Raw genomic sequence first — 23511 nt, 5'->3', positions numbered from 1 at the left:
TTCATGCCGAAAAATGATTGTGTGTACGCGGCATAAGCTCAGTAAATAGAATGAAGCTGTATTTACTTCAAGCAACCAATTATGTGCAAAAATTTAAATTGTAAAATCCTATTTACATTTAAAATGTTCTTTGAATGTGGTTGGGTATTTACAGTAAACACAGGTTTGCCTTATTTACTACGATTCATTTTTCAACATACTTTTTTTTTTTTTTTACTGCTAAAATAAATAAATATTACATTAATAATTTGTTTTCTTATGTCACACAGACCACTCATAAAGATAATGTCACCACTTTATTTTTTTTGGGATTCAATAGCAATGCTATATATAATCTTCTGCTCTTCACCTTGGTCCTTATTATATACATTGTGACAATATGTGGAAACCTTATGATCATCATGTTGGTATATTACAGCAAGACCCTTCATTCCCCCATGTACTTCTTCCTCTCCCAACTCTCTATATCTGACATCATGCTGACCACAGATATTTCTCCTAACATGTTACATATTGTTCTACATGAGCGGACCTCCATATCCTTTTCTGGTTGCATATGTCAGTATTGGATTTATTCTTCAGTAGAAGCATTTGAATGTTTCCTTCTGACAGTGATGTCCTATGACCGCTATCTAGCCATCTGCTCTCCTCTCCATTATGTCTCCATTATGAAACAATCACTTTGCATTCAATTAGTTCTTGCATCCTGGATTTTCAGCTGTTCTATGGCATTAATAGCAACACTCAGCATATGTCAGCTAGATTTCTGTGGATCAAATGTTATTGACTATTTCTATTGTGATTTAAATCCTCTTATGGAACTTTCTTGTTCAGATACATCCATAGTTCAAATAGAAGCCACCTTGTTCTGCTTCCCTGTGCTAATATTACCCATTCTTCTGATAGTAGTTTCATATATTTATATTGTTGTAACTCTGTTAAAGATTTCCTCCTTTTCAGGAAGACTGAAATCCTTTTCCACTTGTAGCTCCCATCTCACTGTTGTGTTTCTATTTTACGGAACCCTACTTGCTGCATATCTGATTCCAAAGGAAGGACAGTCACGAGTCACCAGTAAGATAATGTCGTTGTTGTACACGGTTTTTACTCCCTTTGTAAATCCTTTCATATACAGCTTGAGGAATAAAGATATTATAGAAATTGTAAACAAGGTTGTATATAACCAAAAGCTATAACAAATAAAACCAACATCAGAAACAAAGTGTGAAAATAATTTGTGAAAACAATGTGAAACAATGATAGATGTAGTTGCCCCTTTGAGTGAAAAAAATCCACCTTTGCAATTGTGGATCATAAAAAGTGTGAATGATATACACTATATTACCTTACCAAAAGTATTGGGACACCTGCCTTTGCACGCACATGAACTTTAATGGCATCCCAGTCTTAGTTTGTAGGGTTCAATATTGAGTTGGCCCACCCTTTGCAGCTATAACAGCTTCAACTCTTCTGGGAAGGCTGCCCACAAGGTTTAAGAGTGTGCAGGTAAAGGCAGGTGTAGCAATAAATTTGGTAGTATAGTGTATAGTGTATGTCTCAATACCATAACAATTTCAGTATATACAAACTGTAAATAACAAGAGAAGGTACGAAAAATAAAGTCCAATGTGATATTGTCCCAACACCAAAAAAAACATTTCTTCAAAATGACTCTTCTATTAATCCATATCTTCACCACTTGTGCTTATATAGTTTGGATGCACATTCACCAGAGATGTTTGACCCCTTTTTACAGGGAGGTCAAAATGCACTTTTGTCCTCAGAGGCTCTTAGCACCTTGGGATTTAACTCCACAAACTTCCTGTGGGTGATAGCACATCATTGTATGATAGCCACGCTGAAGACAGGGATTTAAAATCTCATTGTATAGTATTTATTATAAAAAGCATAAGACTGTTTCTTCCAGGTCCTGTATGACATTGCATCCGGGCTGAAAGATGCATTGACTGGTGCGGCAGAGTGGAATTTACCCACAAATGGTCTGTTAGGTACCTGGGATGTGAGCCTGATGTGCAGAGGAAGGCCTCTCGTACAACTCCGGCTCGTGGACTACTGGCAGTGATACAGCAGCCACATGAGCACGGTGTGGGGTATGAGTGCCTGTAAACAGTTCAATAGTCCCTGTAGTAGCGGTGGTCAGCAGGCAGATAGTAAATGAGCTGACACGATGCTTGACTGGTGGCAGGCTGGGATGAACCACAAGGAGCAGTACCTTCTTTAGCCCAGGTAGGACTGTTCTGACATTGTTTGTTGTTCACGAGGCTTGACAGGAGGAATACGACATTTGAAGCCCATGTCCGGGATCCGTCTGTGTGTGGTGGCTTTTGATGCACTGACTCCAGCCTCAGTCCACTGCTTGTGAAAGTCCTCAACACTTTTGAATGGCCTTTTCCTTACAATCCTCTCCAGGCTGCGGTCATCCGTGCTGATTGTGCACCTTTTTCTTCCAAACATTCCCCTTCCACATAACTTTCTATTAATGTGCTTTGATACAGCACTTTGGGAACATCCAACTTCTTTTGCAATTACCTTTTGAGGCTTTCCCTCCTCATGGAGGGTGTCAATGATGGTTTTCTGCACAACTGTCAGGTCAGCAGTCTTTCCCATGATTGTGATTCCTACTGAACCAGACTGAGAGACCATTTAAAGGCTCAGGAACCCTTTGCAGGTTTTATGGCTTAATTCGCTGATTAGAGTGTGACACTTTGAGCCTAGAAAATTGCACCTTTTCACAATATTCAAATTTTCGGAGATTGTGGATTTGGGGTTTTCATGAGCTGTAAGCCATAATCATCACAATTATGACAAATCATGGCTTAAACTATCTTGCTTTGCATGTAATGAGAATATCTCATATGTTAGTTTCACATTAGTGAAATAAATTAACTTTTGCACGATGTTCTAATTTTTTGAGTATCACCTGTATATATACATTTTTGTTAAAGCTGTGATATACAAAACATGCACACTGAGGGATATAGATGGACACACTTTCACCATTTATGTCTTGCTTATCCCCCATTCGTCCCCGGTGAGTCTCGGTTAGCTCCACCCCTTCTGCTCCCGGGCTAGACGTGCTATGCTGACACCTTCTGGGACACCAGTCTTTGACAACTTGGCTTAGTTTACCTATACATGTTATAGGCATCTACTCCTGAAGAAGCAAGCAGAAGTCAATGAAACACGTCGAGTCTATAAGATGCTTGTTACCATCATGTATCAATTATTAGGAACTACCTTTGTTCAAGCAATTACTTATTATTCAACCATCAAATTGGGTTGGCTTATACCCTTATGTAATATACAGTACAGACCAAAAGTTTGGACACACCTTCTCATTCAAAGAGTTTTCTTTATTTTCATGACTATGAAAATTGTAGATTCACACTGAAGGCATCAAAACTATGAATGTGGGAAACAACTGAAAATATATGTCATATTCTAGGTTCTTCAAAGTAGCCACCTTTTGCTTTGATTACTGCTTGGCACACTCTTGGCATTCTCTTGATGAGCTTCAAGAGGTAGTCACCTGGCGCAGCACCCCATCACTCTCCTTCTTGGTCAAATAGCCCTTACACAGCCTGGAGGTGTGTTTGGGGTCATTTTCCTGTTGAAAAATAAATGATGGTCCAACTAAATGCAAACCGGATGGAATAGCATGCCGCTGCAAGATGCTGTGGTAGCCATGCTGGTTCAGTATGCCTTCAATTTTGAATAAATCCCCAACAGTGTCACCAGCAAAGCACCCCCACACCATCACACCTCCTCCTCCATGCTTCACGGTGGGAACCAGGCATGTAGAGTCCATCCGTTCACCTTTTCTGCGTCGCACAAAGACACGGGGGGTTGGAACCAAAGATCTCAAGTTTGGACTCATTAGACCAAAGCACAGATTTCCACTGGTCTAATGTCCATTCCTTGTGTTCTTTACAAGTCTCTTCTGCTTGTTGCCTTTCTTTAGCAGTGGTTTCCTAGCAGATATTCTACCATGAAGGCCTGATTCACACAGTCTCCTCTTACCAGTTCTAGAGATGTGTCTGCTGCAAAAGGTGGCTACTTTGAAGAACCCAGAATATGAAATATATTTTCAGTTGTTTTCAGACTTATTTGTTATGTATAATTCCACATGTGTTACTTCATAGTTTTGATGCCTTCAGTGTGAATCTACAATTTTCATAGTCATGAAAATAAAGAAAACTCTTTCAATGAGAAGGTGTGTCCAAACTTTTGGTCTGTACTGTATATATATATATATATATATATATATATATATATATATATATATATATATATATATATATAATGACTGTTACAACCTTTAATAAACTTTGATACTGTGTATATTCTATATATTTCTATTGGCCTCGTGTGTTCACCTCACTCAAAGTCCCAGGGCGAAATTCTGTATTTATGTTGTATATTATAGGGATGGAGGTGTCTCACTGGCAGCACCATTTTTTTATTTTTTGTATTGAACCCAGGTGGAAGACACCTACATGCCCATTTTGATCTATTGCTGCCCTTGGCCTAATTTTTTATTAATTATCCATATAATATTAATGCATGTTTCCCTATAGTTACCATCCTTTACAATCATATCCTAACTAATGTTCTGCAGGTCTAGCCTTATGCCCCATACACACCATCACTTTATGTGATGAAAAAAAATGACGTTTTTAAAAACGTCACTTTAATTGACTGTGTGTGGGGGAAAACGTCGTTTTATGTCTTGTAAAAAACGACCAAAAAAAATTGAAGCATGCTTCAATTTTATGTGTCGTTTTTCAAAAGTGCACTTTTTACTTCACAGAAATTGACCGTGTGTAGCAAAAAACGTTGTTTTCTAAGACGTTTTTTCATCCACGCATGCCCAGAAGCAAGCTTCAATGGTAAAACGTGGTGGAACGTAACCTCACTTTGCAAGATCATTGTGAGAAAACGATGGTGTGTAGGCAACTTCGTCTTTGAAAATTGAAGTTTCAAAAACGTTGTTTTTTACTTCACAGAAAGTGTCATTTTTTTTCATCACATAAAGTGATGGTGTGTACGCGGCATTAGCCTTTTCCCATTGCTGTGTCCCTCTTTGGTGGTTGCAGTGTTTGTTTACATCCTGGGAGCTGCGATGCATACAGGGGATGCATCCATCACATAGGATTAGCTTATACGCTCATGTATATATATATATATATATATATATATATATATATATATATATATATATATATATATACATATGTATGATGACTGTTATAAATTTTAATAAACTTTGATGCTATGTTTATTTTATATATCTCTACTGGCCTCATGTGTTCACCTCACTCAAAGTCCCAGGGTGAAATTCTGTATTTTTGCTGTGTGCTGTATGAAGGAGTGTGTGTTCTTTCCCTCCAATAAGCTGTCAGAGATCTCCTCACTTAGATCTGCAGAGTGTAACTTCAGCTCTCCGCCCCTTTTTTTCTGATGGCTTAGACAAGCTTTAAATATTCTGCACTTTCAAAGGATGTAGAAAATAGAAGATTGCAAATAGACATGGTACAACTTATGTAAGAAGATTTATTTTATCTCTTTGTATCACCTGAGGCCAGTCACTTCACTGAGTATATGAAAAGGTTTACAACTACTTTAACCAATTCAGCCCTGGAAGGATTTGCCTCCTTAATGACCAGGGCATTTTTTTGCGATACGGCACTGCGTTATTTTAACTGACAATTGTGCTGTCGTGCGACGCTGTTCCCATACAAAATTGACAATCTTTTTTTCTCACAAATAGAGCTTTCTTTTAGGTGTATTTGATCTCTCTTTGTTTTTTTATTTTTTTGCGCTAAAAACAAAAATAGAGTGACAATTTAGAAAATATATATATATTTTTTTACTTTCTGCTATAAAACACATCCAATAAAAATATGCTAAAAGTCAGATTTCTTCATCAGTTTAGCCCAATTTGTGTTCTGCTGCATATTTTTGGTAAAAAAAAAAATCGGAGTAAGCGTATTGATTGTTTTTTTTTTTTTACTAGTAATGGTGGCGATTAGTGATTTTTAGAGGGACAGCGGAAAAATTGAACACTAACTGACAATTTTTGGGGACCAGTGACACCAATACACTGATCAGTGCTAAAAAAAATGCACTGATCAATGCATAAATGACACTGGCAGAAAAGGGGTTAATGTCAGGGGCAATCAAAGTGTTAAATCTGGGTGTGTTTACTAACTGTGTGTGGGGATGGTGACACTGGGCAAAGAGAGAGATATGTGTTCCTGATTACTGTAACAGAATGACGGTCTGCCTTGTTTACATAGGCAGACCACCGTTCTGTCATTCCCGAGAATGATCACAGGTGGCCGATGGCCATCTCAGCCGTCGGCCCCACTGATTGGCTGCCACTGTGTCCAATCACAGCAGGAGTGGGTCAGCGGCGGCACGTGTGCCCCAGACCAGGGAGCGCGAACAACGTACAGATATGTTGTTTCGCGCAGCTGGACCGCCCTGCAGCAGTATATGTGCGGTGGGCGGTCCAGAACTGGTTAACCAGTTTCTCACCGCCCCATGTACATGTAATGCGGGGCGGCAGCTACTATAGGCAGAATCACGTACCTGTACGTCATTCTGCTTTTCCGGGTCTGAGGCACATTCTTGCCGCTGGTGACTCGCTCCCGCTGTGACTGGATGTCCGTTGGCAGCCAGCGATCATTCGTGAGACACTCATAATGGTGATCTGCCTATGTAAACGAGGCAGATAACCATTCTGTTACAAGAAAAGGCAGTAACCTTGTGTTTTTGCTAAGCAGAAACATGGATTTCTGCCTTTCCATAGTTAAAGCACCTCCCCCACAGTTAGCAAGCAATACCTAGCAACACATTTAAACCTTTGATCGCCCCTGAAGTTAACCCTTTACCTGCTAGTGTTATTAGTACAGTGACAGTGCATATTTATCACTGTTCCCCAAAAAGTGTCACTTAGTGTCCAATGTCCAATTTGTCCGCCACTATAAGTTGCTGATCGCTGACATTACCAGTTAAAAAAATCTACAAATCTATCCCATCATTTGTAGACACTATGGCCCGGATTCAGAAAGGACTTTACGACGACGTATCTCCAGATACGCCGTCGTAAGTCAAAATGTGCGCTGTCGTATCTATACGCTTATTCAGGAAAGCAGATACGCCTGAATTGTCTTCCAGCAGAGGTCCGAACATCATGTCGTTATCCGTGGCGCCTTTTCGCATGTGCCAAAGCTCATGTTGCTGCCACACTATTTTGGAAAAGACGTCTTTCTCTGTGTTTCTTGCGGGTAGTGCAGCCCATTAAAATGGGCTGACCTACTCACGACGTGTGCACCTAATGCACATGTACAGATCTGAACCCATTCTCACATCAGCATCCTCAGTCCCCAGTGCACATCAGAGTCCTCTCCCTCTTGATGAGTATCCTCAGGTCCTCCTTTTATCACCCCCCTCCACAGTAATGTTCTCACACTTCCTTGACACCGACCCCCCCCGCCAGTACTGTCCTTTGACCCTATTTACATTATCCCCCCGCATTACTATCCTCAGCCCCATTCACATTACTGTCCTCATTGCCCCCACATTACAGTCCTCAGCCTCCCCCAATTTAATGTCATCAGCCCCTTACTGTAATATCTTCAGCCCCCACTGTAATGTCCACAGCCCCCCACTGTAATGCCCACATCTTCCCCACTGTAATGCCCACATTTCCCCCACTGTAATATCCACATCTCCCCACTGTAATGCCAACATCTCCCCCACTGTAATATCCACATCTCCCCCACTGTAATGTCCACATCTCCCGCACTGTAATGTCCACATGTCCCCCCCCTGTAATATCCACATGTCCCCCCGTAATATCCACATCTCCCCACTGTAATATCCACATTTCCCCCACTGTAATATCCACATTTCCCCCACTGTAATGTCTACATCTCCCCCACTGTAATATCCACATCCCCCACTGTAATATCCACATTTCCCCACTGTAATATCCACATTTCCGCCCAATGTAATGTCCACATCTCCCCCATACTGTAATGTCCACATCTCCCCCCATACTGTAATATCCACATCTCCCCCACTGTAATGTCCACATCTCCCCCACTGTAATGTCCACATCTACCCCACTGTAATATCCACATCTCCCCACTGTAATGTCCACATCTCCCCCATTGAAATGTCCATATCTCCCCCACTGTAATGTCTACATATCTCCCCCGTAATATCCACATTTCCCCACTCTAATATCCACATTTCCCCCACTGTAATATCCACATCGCCCCCGCTGTAATGTCCACATCCCCCCTGTAATATCCACATCTCCCCCACTGTAATATCCACATCTCCCCCACTGTAATGTCCACATCTCCCCCACTGTAATATCCACATCCCCCCAGTAATATCCACATCTCCCCACTGTAATATCCACATTTCCCCCACTGTAATGTCCACATCTTCCTCACTGTAATGTCCCTATCTCCCCCACTGAAATGTCCACATCTCCCCCACTGTAATATCCACATTTCCGCCCAATGTAATGTCCACATCTCCCCACTGTAATGTCCACATCTCCCCCACTGTAATATCCACATTTCCGCCCAATGTAATGTCCACATCCCCTACTGTAATATCCACATTTCCCCCACTGTAATATCCACATTTCCGCCCAATGTAATGTCCACATCTCCCCCCATACTGTAATGTCCACATCTCCCCCATACTGTAATATCCACATCTCCCCCACTGTAATGTCCACATCTCCCCCACTGTAATGTCCACATCTCCCCCACTGTAATATACACATCTCCCCACTGTAATGTCCACATCTCCCCCATTGAAATGTCCATATCTCCCCCACTGTAATGTCTACATCTCTCCCCCGTAATATCCACATTTCCCCACTGTAATATCCACATTTCCCCCACTGTAATATCCACATCTCCCCCGCTGTAATGTCCACATCCCCCCTGTAATATCCACATCTCCCCCACTGTAATATCCACATCTCCCCCACTGTAATGTCCACATCTCCCCCACTGTAATATCCACATCCCCCCCCAGTAATATCCACATCTCCCCACTGTAATATCCACATTTCCCCCACTGTAATGTCCACATCTTCCTCACTGTAATGTCCCTATCTCCCCCACTGTAATGTCCACATCTCCCCCACTGTAATATCTACATTTCCGCCCAATGTAATGTCCACATCTCCCCACTGTAATGTCCACATCTCCCCCACTGTAATATCCACATTTCCGCCCAATGTAATGTCCACATCCCCTACTGTAATATCCACATTTCCCCCACTGTAATATCCACATTTCCGCCCAATGTAATGTCCACATCTCCCCCCATACTGTAATGTCCACATCTCCCCCCATACTGTAATATCCACATCTCCCCCACTGTAATGTCCACATCTCCCCCACTGTAATGTCCACATCTCCCCCACTGTAATATACACATCTCCCCGCTGTAATGTCCACATCTCCCCTATTGAAATGTCCATATCTCCCCCACTGTAATATCCACATCCCCCCAGTAATATCCACATCTCCCCACTGTAATATCCACATTTCCCCCACTGTAATGTCCACATCTTCCTCACTGTAATGTCCCTATCTCCCCCACTGAAATGTCCACATCTCCCCCACTGTAATATCCACATTTCCGCCCAATGTAATGTCCACATCTCCCCACTGTAATGTCCACATCTCCCCCACTGTAATATCCACATTTCCGCCCAATGTAATGTCCACATCCCCTACTGTAATATCCACATTTCCCCCACTGTAATATCCACATTTCCGCCCAATGTAATGTCCACATCTCCCCCCATACTGTAATGTCCACATCTCCCCCATACTGTAATATCCACATCTCCCCCACTGTAATGTCCACATCTCCCCCACTGTAATGTCCACATCTCCCCCACTGTAATATACACATCTCCCCACTGTAATGTCCACATCTCCCCCATTGAAATGTCCATATCTCCCCCACTGTAATGTCTACATCTCTCCCCCGTAATATCCACATTTCCCCACTGTAATATCCACATTTCCCCCACTGTAATATCCACATCTCCCCCGCTGTAATGTCCACATCCCCCCTGTAATATCCACATCTCCCCCACTGTAATATCCACATCTCCCCCACTGTAATGTCCACATCTCCCCCACTGTAATATCCACATCCCCCCCAGTAATATCCACATCTCCCCACTGTAATATCCACATTTCCCCCACTGTAATGTCCACATCTTCCTCACTGTAATGTCCCTATCTCCCCCACTGTAATGTCCACATCTCCCCCACTGTAATATCTACATTTCCGCCCAATGTAATGTCCACATCTCCCCACTGTAATGTCCACATCTCCCCCACTGTAATATCCACATTTCCGCCCAATGTAATGTCCACATCCCCTACTGTAATATCCACATTTCCCCCACTGTAATATCCACATTTCCGCCCAATGTAATGTCCACATCTCCCCCCATACTGTAATGTCCACATCTCCCCCCATACTGTAATATCCACATCTCCCCCACTGTAATGTCCACATCTCCCCCACTGTAATGTCCACATCTCCCCCACTGTAATATACACATCTCCCCGCTGTAATGTCCACATCTCCCCTATTGAAATGTCCATATCTCCCCCACTGTAATGTCTACATCTCTCCCCCGTAATATCCACATTTCCCCACTGTAATATCCACATTTCCCCCACTGTAATATCCACATCTCCCCCGCTGTAATGTCCACATCCCCCCTGTAATATCCACATCTCCCCCACTGTAATATCCACATCTCCCCCACTGTAATGTCCACATCTCCCCCCACTGTAATATCCACATCCCCCCCAGTAATATCCACATCTCCCCACTGTATTATCCACATTTCCCCCACTGTAATGTCCACATCTCCCTCACTGTAATGTCCCTATCTCCCCCACTGTAATGTCCACATCTCCCCCACTGTAATATCCACATTTCTGCCCAATGTAATGTCCACATCTCCCCACTGTAATGTCCACATCTCCCCCACTGTAATGTCCACATCTCCCCCACTGTAATGTCCACATCTCGCCCCCTGTAATATCCACATATCCCCACTGTAATATCCACATCTCCCCACTGTAATATCCACATTTCCTCCACTGTAATATCCACATTTCCCCCACTGTAATATCCACATCTCCCCCACTGTAATATACACATTTCCCCCACTGTAATATCCACATCTCCCCCACTGTAATGTCCACATCATCCCCACTGTAATGTCCACATCCCCCCTGTAATATCTACATTTCCCCTCCTGTAATATCCACATCTCCCCCCTCTGCAATATCCACATCTCCCCCACTGTAATATCCACATTTCCCGCACTGAATGTGTTCTGTGCTTTTTACTTTTTTTAATTCCCTCCGGCTCCATCCTTGTGCGTCGCGACGCTCACAGGGATTGGAGCCCGGAACACAGAGCATCGAGCTGAGGATCCGATGGAGAGCACAGCGGGAGACATTGCAGGATCCTGGGGACAAGGTAAGTAACCTCTACCAGGATACTGGAATTTAATCCCGAGCTTGGCTTTGGGTTACCGCTTTTGGCACTGAACATTAACCCAGAGACACACTCGGGATTACCGCCAGGGAGGTTAAACATCTCCAATCATCCCTCAACAGTTTTATCCCAAAGCCCCATGGGTGTATAAAATTAGGCTTTGTAAGCATAGATCAGTAGGTGGTTCTTGCCTTACTGATATTTCAGATAACTTTAAAGCCACTATTTTTTCACAACTAAAAGAATGGTTTCTACCATCAACATCCACTAGATGGGGAGAGCTGGACCACTCCACTATTCCTGGCAACAGCCTCAAGCATTGGCTCTTTAGCTTACATCCAGCTAAAGCACTTTCCTCGCATCCCCCCCACCATGATAATAGCCATGAAAATATGGCACAGTTTTACTCCTACACTAAGGAAGTATACCCCCACCCTCCCTGTTGAACTACCTATCCTGATCCTCTACCAATTTATCCCAGATATGCACATCTATAAATAACCCAACTACCAGTCTCTACTCTTAGATAACTTAGTCTCGGACAAACATCCCAAAGATTTTACGCAACTTTGCTCAGATCTAAGTTCATACCCTGAGGCCCAATTCAAATATCTGAAAATGAACCACTGCTTGAGAAATAATCCTCAACTGTCTGTTTCAATACCTAAAATAGCCCTGGATTACTTAGAGCTAGGCTCCAATAGAAACAAAGGCATTTCCATCTTTTACTCTAAGGCCTCGTACAGACGAGCAAACATGTACGATGAAACTGGTCCGCCGGACCGTTTTCACTGTACATGTCTGTCCGGGGATTTCTGTATGATGGCTGTACTCACCATCATACAGAAATCCGCGCGTAAACAATACACAATAGACGATGACGCGGCGACGTGGGCAGCCCTGCCAGTTCAATGCTTCCACGCATGCGTCGAAGTCATTCGATGCATGCGAGGGATGGCGGGCGCTCGGACATGTACGGTAGGTCTGTACAGACGACCGAACATGTCCGAGCGGACAGGATTCCAGCGGGCTGTTTCTAAACAAGTTTGGAAATATTTGCCCGCTGGAAAAAGGCCCGGCGGGCAAATGTACGCTGGAATCCTGTCCGCTCGGGCCTACACACGACCGAACATGTCTGCAGACATGTTTGGTCGTGTGTACGGGGCTTTAGAAAAACTATCTTTCCAACACTCCCTAGCTTTCTTCCAATGGAAAAAAAAAACTATTTCTTTATCGTACACCATGGCACACAGATCCTTTAGTCATTACATAGTGGGTTGTATGGTCACCAGAGGTGATTGGACAATGGCACAACCTATGAGAACAAGTTCCCCGCCATATAACCCCTCCCATACAGGAAGTACCTCCGTTTTTTCTCCAGTGTCTAAGAAGATTGGATGCGATGAGAATAAGTGCTAAAGGAAGCTCTACCATGGAGGCCCTTTGGGCAAAAGAGCTAATTTATTACGCCCCATTGAATAATATCTGGACCTCGCGCATGAGGTATCGCCTGTAATGTGTCTCTTCGGGGGACTGGGCTCTAGGGTCCAGCACTTTCACTTTTTCAAACGCTAAAAGTCCTGGCAGAGTCTTTTACAAGACCCAGGAAAGAGGCATCCTTTAAGTAGGAACCCATATGCCTGAAGGTTTGCACAATACCCGCGGTGATGGGTGAATGTTGTTTTTTTAGCTGGTCTTCAGCAAAACCTGCGGCGTGGACAAGGTAAGCAGAAAAAAGTATTAAGATTTACCTTATAAACTTTTTTCTTGTAAAGTGGGTGTCTTCTCTAATTACGCCACTAGAGGGAGTAAATAGTCAAATTTCACTCTCCTAAGACTTCATACAGTGTCAGGTCTTTTTTAGCCAGCACACTCCTCGCTGCAGAGCTCTGCCTACCGACCTGGTCCCTCTTCTCTGCAGGAAAGAGCTGTATTCCCCAGCACACGGCTTCACAATGAAGGAGCAGACCAAACTCCCTACAGTTTGAAAACAGACCCTAAGGCGTGCGCGCTCGTGCACACTTTGTGGGGGCGGGAAGGACGGGGGGTCGCCGATGTGCATATGCGCGCACCCGTACGTGTGACAGGCAGAAGCTATTAAAAAGCCATACAGCCCTGCAGCTCACCCTGGATGGGACACAGCAGCCAAGGACACATAAGGTCTCTCTGTGGATGGTATCTGGCACCCCAAAAGAGGACACCCACTTAGTATAAAACTGTGTAATTAGTTGCATACTGTTTTTAAAAAGCTTAACTAGCACAGAAGTATATGCAGTTCATAGTACCTTGGCTTTGTTCTTTTGTAATATGTCTTCCCAAAATAAAAATATAGGGATTAAAAAAGACAAAAAAACATTGCCACTTAAGACGAGAGCCTCTACCCAGGCCTGCTTGGTACCGGTAATTTATAATGCACCTGTGCAGGGTGAGTCATTGACTCCGGCAGGGGTCATACCCTCTCCTGAGGTGTCTGGGTCTGCATTTGTCACTGAGGACTATTTGGCGGCAGCCCTTAGCAATTTAGAAGGGAGACTCACTTCATTAATCGCTAAATACTCACAGAGGGAAAATAAGCATGGTAGAGTACCTTCAGTTACTTCAGATCTCCATTCCGACAAATCTGATGAGGGTGAGGAGGACATGCCTCGATAAGGATGAGGACTCTGAGGAATCAGAGGATTTTTTTTCTACTTTTTCTACTTCCCGGGCTCAACAATTGCATGGACAATAATATACTAAGATGCTTCGCTATGCATTTAAGTTGCCTCCCTCTGAATTAACTGACTCACCTGTGCCAGCCCTGGGGTCTTTAAAATCCCCACAGACTTCTTGTTCCTTTCTGGTTCATCCTCTATTGGAGAAACTGATTTACGCAGACTGAAAGCATCCAGACAAGCGTATCTCTCCTCCTAGGAAATTTGAGGTTCTTTATCCAATGGAGGAAAAGTTTACCAAGAGGTGGAGCCTGCCTTCAATGGATGCGGCGATCTCTTGCGTAAAAAGGAGCTTGACCTGTCCGGTAGACAATGCCCAGGTATTCAAAGATCCTTCTGAGAAGAAATTGGGATCTTTTTTAAAATCTTCCTTTCTCCTGGCAGGCGCAGTAACCCAACCTGTCGTGGCAGCAGTGGGTATGTGTCAAGTCTTAAGGGATCAAGTAAAGGCAGGGTTAAAAGACCTGCCCTCTGAGCAAGACAAATTTTGGGAGAATATGCCCAAGGCTTTATGTTTCGCAGTAGGGATTCTATACAGCAAGCACATGCGTATAATTCTTTGGCTGAAACACTGGTCAACAGAGGCCCCATGTAAAAAACGTTTGACCAGTTTCCCCTTTCATGGGGAACAGCTTTTTGGGGATGGTTTAGAAAAAAATATCCAAAAGATATCAAGCGGCAAGACTACTCTGTTGCGTCTCTCTCCCCAGTTCCTGGGCCATCGTCCAGGCAGTGGAGACGGCATTCGCAGACAGCCACAAAGCCTAAGGATCAGGGCCAGGCCCAGAAGTTCAGGAAGCAGTGGGGCCAACAAACTAATAAGCATAACCCCAAATCTTCCTCATGAAGGGGCGCCCCCGCTCGGCCAAGTGGGGGTGCGGCTTCGGCAGTTTTCAGGAATTTTGCAGACAGAGGTCCAGGTCAGATAGGTTGTCTCTGCTGTATCCCTAGGGTACAAGCTGGAGTTTCTAAAGATCCCACCCTGTCGGTTCCAAAGTTCTGGGGTCTCCAAAGATCCAATAAAGAGAGATTCTTTCTTCCGAGCTTTGGATCATTTGCTGTCACAGGGGGTAATAAAAGAGCTCCCCCTGAAGGAGAAAGGTGCAGAGTTTTATTCAAACCTTGTTGTAGTTCCAAAGCCAAATGGAGACGTCAGACCCATTCTAGACCTGAAAGATCAAAACCAATCTCTGGACATTCGCCATTTCCGAATGGAAACCATTCAGTCCATGGTCCCCACACTACAAGGCAGAGAATATTTAGCATATATAGACATCAAGGACGCCTATTTACATGTGCCTATGTATCCCAATCACCAAAAATTCCCAAGGTTCGCGGTGTAGCATCACCATTTTCAATTTGTGGCTCTACCTTTTGGTTTGGCAACTGCACCCCGGGTATTTACAAAGATCCTGGCTCCTGTGTTGGGAAACTTGAGAGTACAGGGTATAACGGTGTCGGCCTATCTAGACGATCTACTTGTAATAGATCAGTCAAAAGCCGGACTAGAGCACGTAGTGCTCGATACGGTAAGATACCTGGAGCAGTTAGGATGGGTGATAAACCTACAGAAATCCTCTCTACAAGCTCAAAGAATAGTAGGGTATCTAGGCATGGTCATAAATACAGCACAAGGCAGGGTATTCCTGCCAGAACCAAAGATCAAGTCCCTAAGATATTTAATCCACAGGGTCAGGGCAAAGAGGAGACCATCTATTCGCCTGTGCATGAAGCTGTTAGGAAAGATGGTGGCCTCCTTCGAGGCAGTTCCTTACGCCCAGTTTCATTTGAGACTTCTGCAGAGCAGCATTCTAGCTGCCTGCGACATGAAGAACCAAACGTTGGACTTTCCCATGCATCTGTCTCCACAGGTGCGCCAAAGCTTCAGTTGGTGGTTGAAAAGTGGAAATTTGCGGAAAGGACAGTCTTTCCTTCCAGTTATTTGGAAAGTGGTATCCACGGATGCCAACCGGTTAGGATGGGGAGCCGTGCTAGAGGAGGCCTCAGCCCAGGGTACCTGGGCCAAAACAGAAGAAATCCTGCCCATCAACACATTAGAGATTCAGGCAGTATATTTAGCTCTCAAAACCTGGACACACAGATTACAGGGTTACCCTGTTCGGATACAATCCGACAATGCTATTGTGATAGCTTACATCAATCATCAAGGAGTCACCCGGAGCCGGGATGCCCAGAATGAGGTGAATCAGATTTTAATATGGGCAGAAAAACATGTACCTTGCCTGTCTGCAATGTTCATTCCAGGGGTAGAAAACTGTCAAGCGTACTATCTGAGTCGCCAGCAATTGCTGCCAGGAGAGTGGTCACTCCACCCGGAGGTCTTTCAGGCAATATGCCAGAAATGGGGGACCCCGGATATAGACCTGCTAGCCTCCAGACTCAACAGAAAGTTAGACAACTTTGTATCCAGGACAAAAGATCCGCGGGCCTACGGAACGGATGTGTTGACAATTCCATGAAATCAGTTCTCACTGATCTATGCATTTCCTCCGATCCCTCTCTTACAGAGATTGTTACGCAGAATCAAGAAGAGAGAATACCAGTGCTTCTAGTGGCTCCAAATTTCCCCAGGAGACCCTGGTACGCCAAAATCATAAAAATTGCAGTAGGATTTCCTTGGGTGCTTCCGCTCTGTCATGACTTGCTGTCGCAAGTTCCAGTATTCCATCCTTCCTTACAGAAGGTCTGGCTACTGAGACCTACATCTTGAAGAAACAAGGAGTCTCAGGACCAGCACTTTCTACACTCATTAATGCAAGAAAATCAGCCTCTAGGCTAATCTACTATAGAGTCTGGAAAGCGTATTTTTCTTGGTGTGAGTCATGCTCTATAGACCATAAAAAATGTTGGGCAAACTCTAGAAGTATATGTAAGTTTAAACAGTGGCAGTGCTTTGTTAACCAAATCCACACAGAATTGAACGGACGGGACAGTGGGATTTTTCCATTTGAGCGCTAGGGCTTTCTTAGCATACAAAACTAGGATACAAAGGAGGGCTTTCTTATTACTAGACAATAGACATCTCTTCCCTGTCAAAGCTTCCAAGGAGGCACCTTGCAGGGGAATAAATGTTTGGGATGGCCAGTCTATCCTCCAAGAATGTCAATATTGCCCTCCAGAATTGTGCCACTTTTGGGAAACCCCATACCATGTGGAAGTAGTCCCCCTCCCCCTCATGACAGAACCCATCATCCTTAGTTACCACATTTTTATTCTGCTGCCATTCTGCAAATGTCTGTATTGAATACTTGCATTATGCTTTATACTAATATTGTTGACGTTATCTTGTTGCCACCCCTTATATGACCGCACATTATTATAACATGTTGTGGATTACTATTGCATGGTGTTGTTTTGATATTTTTTTGGATCAACTCCAGAGATAAATCGATAATTCTCCAGCTCTACAAGACTCTGGTCCAGCTGCACCTAGAGTATGCTGTCCAGTTCTGGGCACCAGTCCTCAGGAAGGATGTACTGGAAATGGAGTGAGTACAAAGAAGGGCGACAAAGCTAATAAAGGGTCTGGAGGATATTAGTTATAAGGAAAGGTTGTGAGCACTGAACTTATTCTCTCTGGAGAAGAGACGCTTGAGAGGGGATATGATTTTAATGTACAAATACCATGCTAGTGACCCCACAATAGGGATAAAACTTTTTTTGCCGAAGGGAGTTAAACAAGACACATGGCCACTCATTAAAATTTGAGGAAAAGAGGTTTAACCTTAAACTATGTAGAGGGTTTTTTACAGTAAGAGCGGCAAGAATGTGGAATTCCTTTCCACAGGTGGTGGTTTCAGCGGGGAGCATTGATAGTTTAAAAAAACTATTCGATAAACAACACATGAACGATCACAACATATAGGTTGGACTTGATGGACTTGTGTCTGTTTTCAACCTCACCTACTATGTAACTATGTAACTATGTATCTATGTATCCTCCATGATTTTGGGGCAATGTACAATCCTTTAGTTCCTTCCTGTACCTAACTCTGTGCACTGCCTTTTGTGAAAAATGTCAATAAAAACTTATTGAAATTACCATATTTATCGGCGTATACCGCGCACTTTTTTCCCATTAAAATAAGGGGGAAATCGTGGGTGCGCGATATACGCCGATACCCGCTCCCCGCGCTGTGTTTGAATGGCGCTGCCGACATATACCAAGCGCAATACACTCGGGTACACTCGGCCAGGCTCTGCTCTGCTCGCGGTCACGCCCTGTGCCACCTCCTAGCCTTTATGCGAGAGGAGCCGAGCGTGGCTGAGCGTGCCCGAGTGTACTGTGCTCGGTATATGTCGGCGGCGGCGTTCAAACACAATGCGGGGATCAGCTCAAAAACAGTGCAGGAGAAGTGGGGAGGACACCACCAAGGCCGAAGACGGACGCCGGATCGGACAAGGCCGCCGAGGGGCGTTCAAACTAAGTATTTTCTTTTTTTTTCGAAATTTCCCTTCTAGGTTGGGGGTGCGTGCTATGTGAAGATAAATACGGTAAATTGAACAAAAAAAATAGGGGATAGCTCCAAACTGAAGGTTCTTGCAGCCTGAGCTTCCTTCTTTATTTTCAATTTATAAATGTATCTTCAATTTCATTAAAAAAAAATTGAAAGATGTGCTTGGATCACCATGAAAGCCTGAGCATTGGCACAACAGAAACAGAGGTAAGCAGCAAAGGTTTCTATTAACATGTTAAATTGATGTCTATGAGCAATTATTTACTACAGTATTTAATTTTCCAAAAATAACATTGATACAAATATGTTATTATTTTTAATTAAGGTCACAAACATAAACCCAAAGAGATCTTGGCTACTCTCTATAGAATATTCATTCTGCAAAATAACTATATAAATGCTTGTGTTAAAAAGGGTTTTCAAATTAAACAGCTGGGTTTAGCCATTGATACTCTATACACTTACAATAGATATATATGATACCTATTATTTTCTCTCTAGCTTTTTTCTATAGTTTTTTTTATTCATGACCACTTTTGTTTTTGTGTTTTTAAATCTTAAATTGAAATACTGGCAAAAAAAACAACTATTATAAGGACAAATCATGTGATATTGAACATTTTCTGTTTAAATTGTCTGTTTAGATCACACAATTCCTTATTGTTTTTTTGTTTGTTTATTTATATGTAAAGTAAATTTTAGCCACACATGGATTTCCATCAGAGATCATTAGTGAATAGAGTAAGTTCATTTTTTTTGTTTGTTTCAGGATAAATTAATTAAGCTATAATGCTTTTATTGATAAAATAGTAATGACAAATAATAAATTATATAGCTGGCTAGTGCATTGAGTATATGCATTAAAGCATATGTAATCTCAGGTACTAAAGTTATTAAAAAAAATAAAAAAAATCTTTGTGAATGTAGATTGGTGTATATACTACACATTTATGTGTAATTTTGTATTTGCACATAGTTCCACTTTAAATGAATCCTATTTATAAGGTGCTTTGACGTATTTAAAACCCTGCCCCTAAATCTGCATGTCATTTTTTTATATTATACGAAAGGACAGGTTCTGATCTACTAAGAAAACTGATATTGAACTTTTACTACATTTGCAATTGTGACATTTAAATTTTCTCTTATATTTAAAAAAATAATAATTGTATTATTATTTGTTTTAACAACACAAAGTACAGTATGCATTTCCATCAAAGATCATAAGTGAATAGAGTAAGTTCATTTATTTATTTTTTGTTTCAGGATAAATTAATTAAAGTGGAGTTTCACCCGGAAATAACGTTTTTTAACCTTAGATTCCTGCTCATTTTGTCTAGGGGAATCGGCTAGTTGTTTTAAAATTGAAACTGTACTTACCGTTGTAGCAAGCGATCTTCTCTGCCGCTTCCGGGTATGGGCTGCGGGACTGGGCGTTCCTATTTTGATTGACAGTCTTCCGACAGGCTTCCGACGGTCGCATCCATCGCGTCACGATTTTCTGAAAGTAGCCGAACGTCGGTGCGCAGGCGCAGTATAGAGCCACACCGACGTTCGGCTTCTTTCGGCTACTCGTGACGCGATGGATGCGACCGTCGGAAGCGTGTCGGAAGACTGTCAATCAAAATAGGAACGCCCAGTCCCGAAGACCATACCCGGAAGCGGTGGAGAAGATCGCTCTCTACAACGGTAAGTACAGCTTCGATTTTAAAACAACTAGCCGATTCCCCTAGACAAAATGAGCATCAATCTAAGGGTAAAAAATGTTTTATGGGTTTACTCCCGCTTTAAGCTATAATGCTTTTATTGATAAAATAGTAATGCCAAGGAATACATTATTTAGCTTAGTGCATTGAGTTTAGCATATTTTTGCTTCTGCATATGCATTAAAGCATATGTACAGTAATCTCAGGTACTAAAGTTATGAAAATAACAAATTTTTCGCTTTGTGAATGTAGATGAACAAGGTGTATATACTACATATTTATGTGTAATTTTGTATTTGCACATAGTTCCACTTTAAATTAATCTTATTTATAAGGCGCTATGACGTATTTAAAACTCTGCACCTAAATCTCCGTGTCATTTTTATACTATATGAAAGGACAGGGGCTGATTTACTAAGAAAACTGATATTGAACTTTAATTACATTTGCAATTGTGACATTTTAATTTTCTTTTATAATAAAATAAAATATGTAATTGTCTTTTGCCGTAACAAAGCCCACCCACTATGTCGCACGTCACGCACCCTCACACGTCCATGCCTGATTGGAGTGTTACCAAATGCATGTTATATTATCAATTTATTTTCTTATGTCTCACAGACCTCAGATAAAGGTGGTGTCATCACATTTGTTTTCATGGGATTCCACAATATGGCTGTATATAATCTGCTGCTCTTCACCTTGGTCCTTATTATATACATTTTGACAATATGTGGCAACTTGTTGATCATCATACTGGTGAACTATGGCAAGACCCTTCATTCTCCCATGTACTTCTTCCTTTCCCAACTCTCTGTATCTGACATTATGCTGACCACAGATATTGCTCCTAACATGTTAAATATTGTTCTACACGAGAGGACCCCCATATCCTTTTCTGGTTGCATCACTCAATATTATGTCTTTGGCACAATAGAAACATTTGAATGTTTCCTTCTGACAGTGATGTCCTATGACCGCTATCTAGCCATCTGCTCTCCTCTGCATTATACCTCCATTATGAAACACACACTTTGCATTCAATTAGTTCTTGCATCCTGGCTTTTGAGCTGTTCTATGGTATTCATTTTTACACTTGGTTTATGTGAACTAGAATTCTGTGGACCAAATGTTATTGACCATTTCTATTGTGATTTAAATCCTCTTCTGGAACTTTCTTGTTCCGATACATCCAAAGTTCAAATGGAAGCCACCTTGTTGTGTGTCCCTGTGATAGTATTACCCTTCCTTCTGATAGTAGTTTCATATACTTATATTGTTGTAACTCTGTTAAATATTTCCTCCTTTTCAGGAAGACTGAAATCCTTTTCCACGTGTAGCTCCCATCTCATTGTTGTGTTTCTATTTTACGGAACCCTAATTGCCATGTATCTGATTCCAAAGAAAGGGCAGTTACGAACCACCAGTAAGATAATGTCCTTGTTGTACACGGTTTTTACTCCCTTTGTAAATCCTTTCATTTACAGCTTGAGAAATAAAGACATTAAAGAAATTGTAAAAAAAATTGTGTATATAAGAAAAAGCTAATTTAAGACCTTTAATAAAAATCTAAAATAAAAATGAACTAGACTGGTCTCAAATTTGGCAAACCACTAAACCAGCCACACAAAATATAGTGGCTCTCAAAACAAATTATAACTAGATTGTATCTGGTCCCATCCAGAATATCCAAATGTTCCCCCCAATTAGACATGTGCATTCGTTTTCGTCCGAATGCATTTTCGTCCGAATTTCAGGTATTCTCGTTATCGTTTTAACAAACGATAACGAAAGCACCGAAAACCGAAAGATCTGACATAAAAAAAATGCTTTTTTTTCAATTTTGTTGCGGTCGAATGTGCCTATCCTTAACTCTATTAGTCCAATATTATTCTACATAAAGAGAAAAGATTCAACATAGAGAGAAAAGATTCGACATTCTAGAGACATGAAGAAGAGTCGACATAGAGAGAAAAGATTCAACATAGAGAGACATGAAGATTCGACATAGAGAGACATGAAGATTCGACATAGAGAGACATGAAGAGTCAATTTTTTTTTTAAAAGATTCTTTCGAATCTTCTTTTCTTTTTTTTTTCTTAGAATATTCGACAGACACCATAACCCTTTAATGACAGATTCGACCTTCATTTGGATTTTCGGACGAATGCATTTTTTTAAAGAAAAACAAAAAAATAATAAATCATGATGCCCTGTACACACGATCGGTCCATCCGATGAAAACGGTCTGATGGATTTTTCCATCAGTTATCCGATGAAGCTGACTGATGATCAGTCGTGCCTACACACCATCAGTTAAAAAAATTATCGTGTCAGAACGTGGTGATGTAAAACACATTGTGCTGAAAAAAATGAAGTTTAATGCCTCCAAGCATGCGTCGACTTGATTCTGAGCATGTGTGGATTTTTAACCGATGGACGTGCCTACAGAAAATCTTTTTTTCTATTGTTTTTTATCCATCGGATAATTTTAAAACTAGTTCCTAATTTTTTAACCGATGGATAAATAACCGATGGGGCCACACATATTATCGGTTTAGTCTGATGAAAACGGTCCATCAGACCATTTTCATCAGACAAACCGATCGTGTGTATGCAGCATAACACACCGCCAATTCAAAAAACTGTAGCAAAAGCGTGGAAATCAAACTCTCTGCAGAGAGTCAGTCAAAGAGTCACACAATCTATGTTATATGCTAAAACTGAAGCTATACTACTAGATAAAGTTTCTAATTTTGAATCCTTATGGTTACCTTGGATCAAACACTATTTACCCCTGGTTTGGACTGTTCACTAATATAATATCCACCCCGCTACTATGATTACCTTCAGCTGATTCTCTAACCATTGGTTCCCCTGAACATTTCTTTCTCTCGCCCCTCTATGCCCTATCCCCTCTACTAGGTTTATTCTTGTTAATGATCTGATATACCAACTGTAATAGAATATGCTATGAATGGTTGGGATTTTTGACCTTTGCACCAGATAAAGTCA

The 23511-nt window shown here is 42.0% G+C and overlaps 2 protein-coding genes across 2 annotated transcripts; both read left to right on the top strand.

Annotated features, from left to right (window-relative positions):
- The first annotated feature begins 322 nt into the window (after positions 1-322).
- On the top strand, positions 323-1196 carry LOC120930730 (olfactory receptor 1468-like). The gene has a single exon (XM_040341905.1). It carries the CDS (start codon positions 393-395, stop codon positions 1194-1196), a length of 804 nt encoding a protein of 267 aa, XP_040197839.1. The 5' UTR covers positions 323-392.
- A 19954-nt stretch (positions 1197-21150) lies between these two features.
- On the top strand, positions 21151-22044 carry LOC120930729 (olfactory receptor 11L1-like). The gene has a single exon (XM_040341904.1). It carries the CDS (start codon positions 21154-21156, stop codon positions 22042-22044), a length of 891 nt encoding a protein of 296 aa, XP_040197838.1. The 5' UTR covers positions 21151-21153.
- Positions 22045-23511: the final 1467 nt, after the last annotated feature.

Source organism: Rana temporaria, chromosome 3 (genome assembly GCF_905171775.1).
Source record: "Rana temporaria chromosome 3, aRanTem1.1, whole genome shotgun sequence".
Lineage (NCBI taxonomy): Eukaryota > Metazoa > Chordata > Amphibia > Anura > Ranidae > Rana > Rana temporaria.
The sequence above is the reverse complement of the archived record's forward strand: the minus strand, read 5'-3'. Positions and strand labels throughout refer to the sequence as shown.

Excerpts from the sequence above, each read along its gene's own strand:
- LOC120930729 (XM_040341904.1), top strand. The coding sequence starts at position 21,154 with ATGGGATTCCACAATATGGCTGTATATAATCTGCTGCTCTTCACCTTG.
- LOC120930730 (XM_040341905.1), top strand. The coding sequence starts at position 393 with ATGATCATCATGTTGGTATATTACAGCAAGACCCTTCATTCCCCCATG.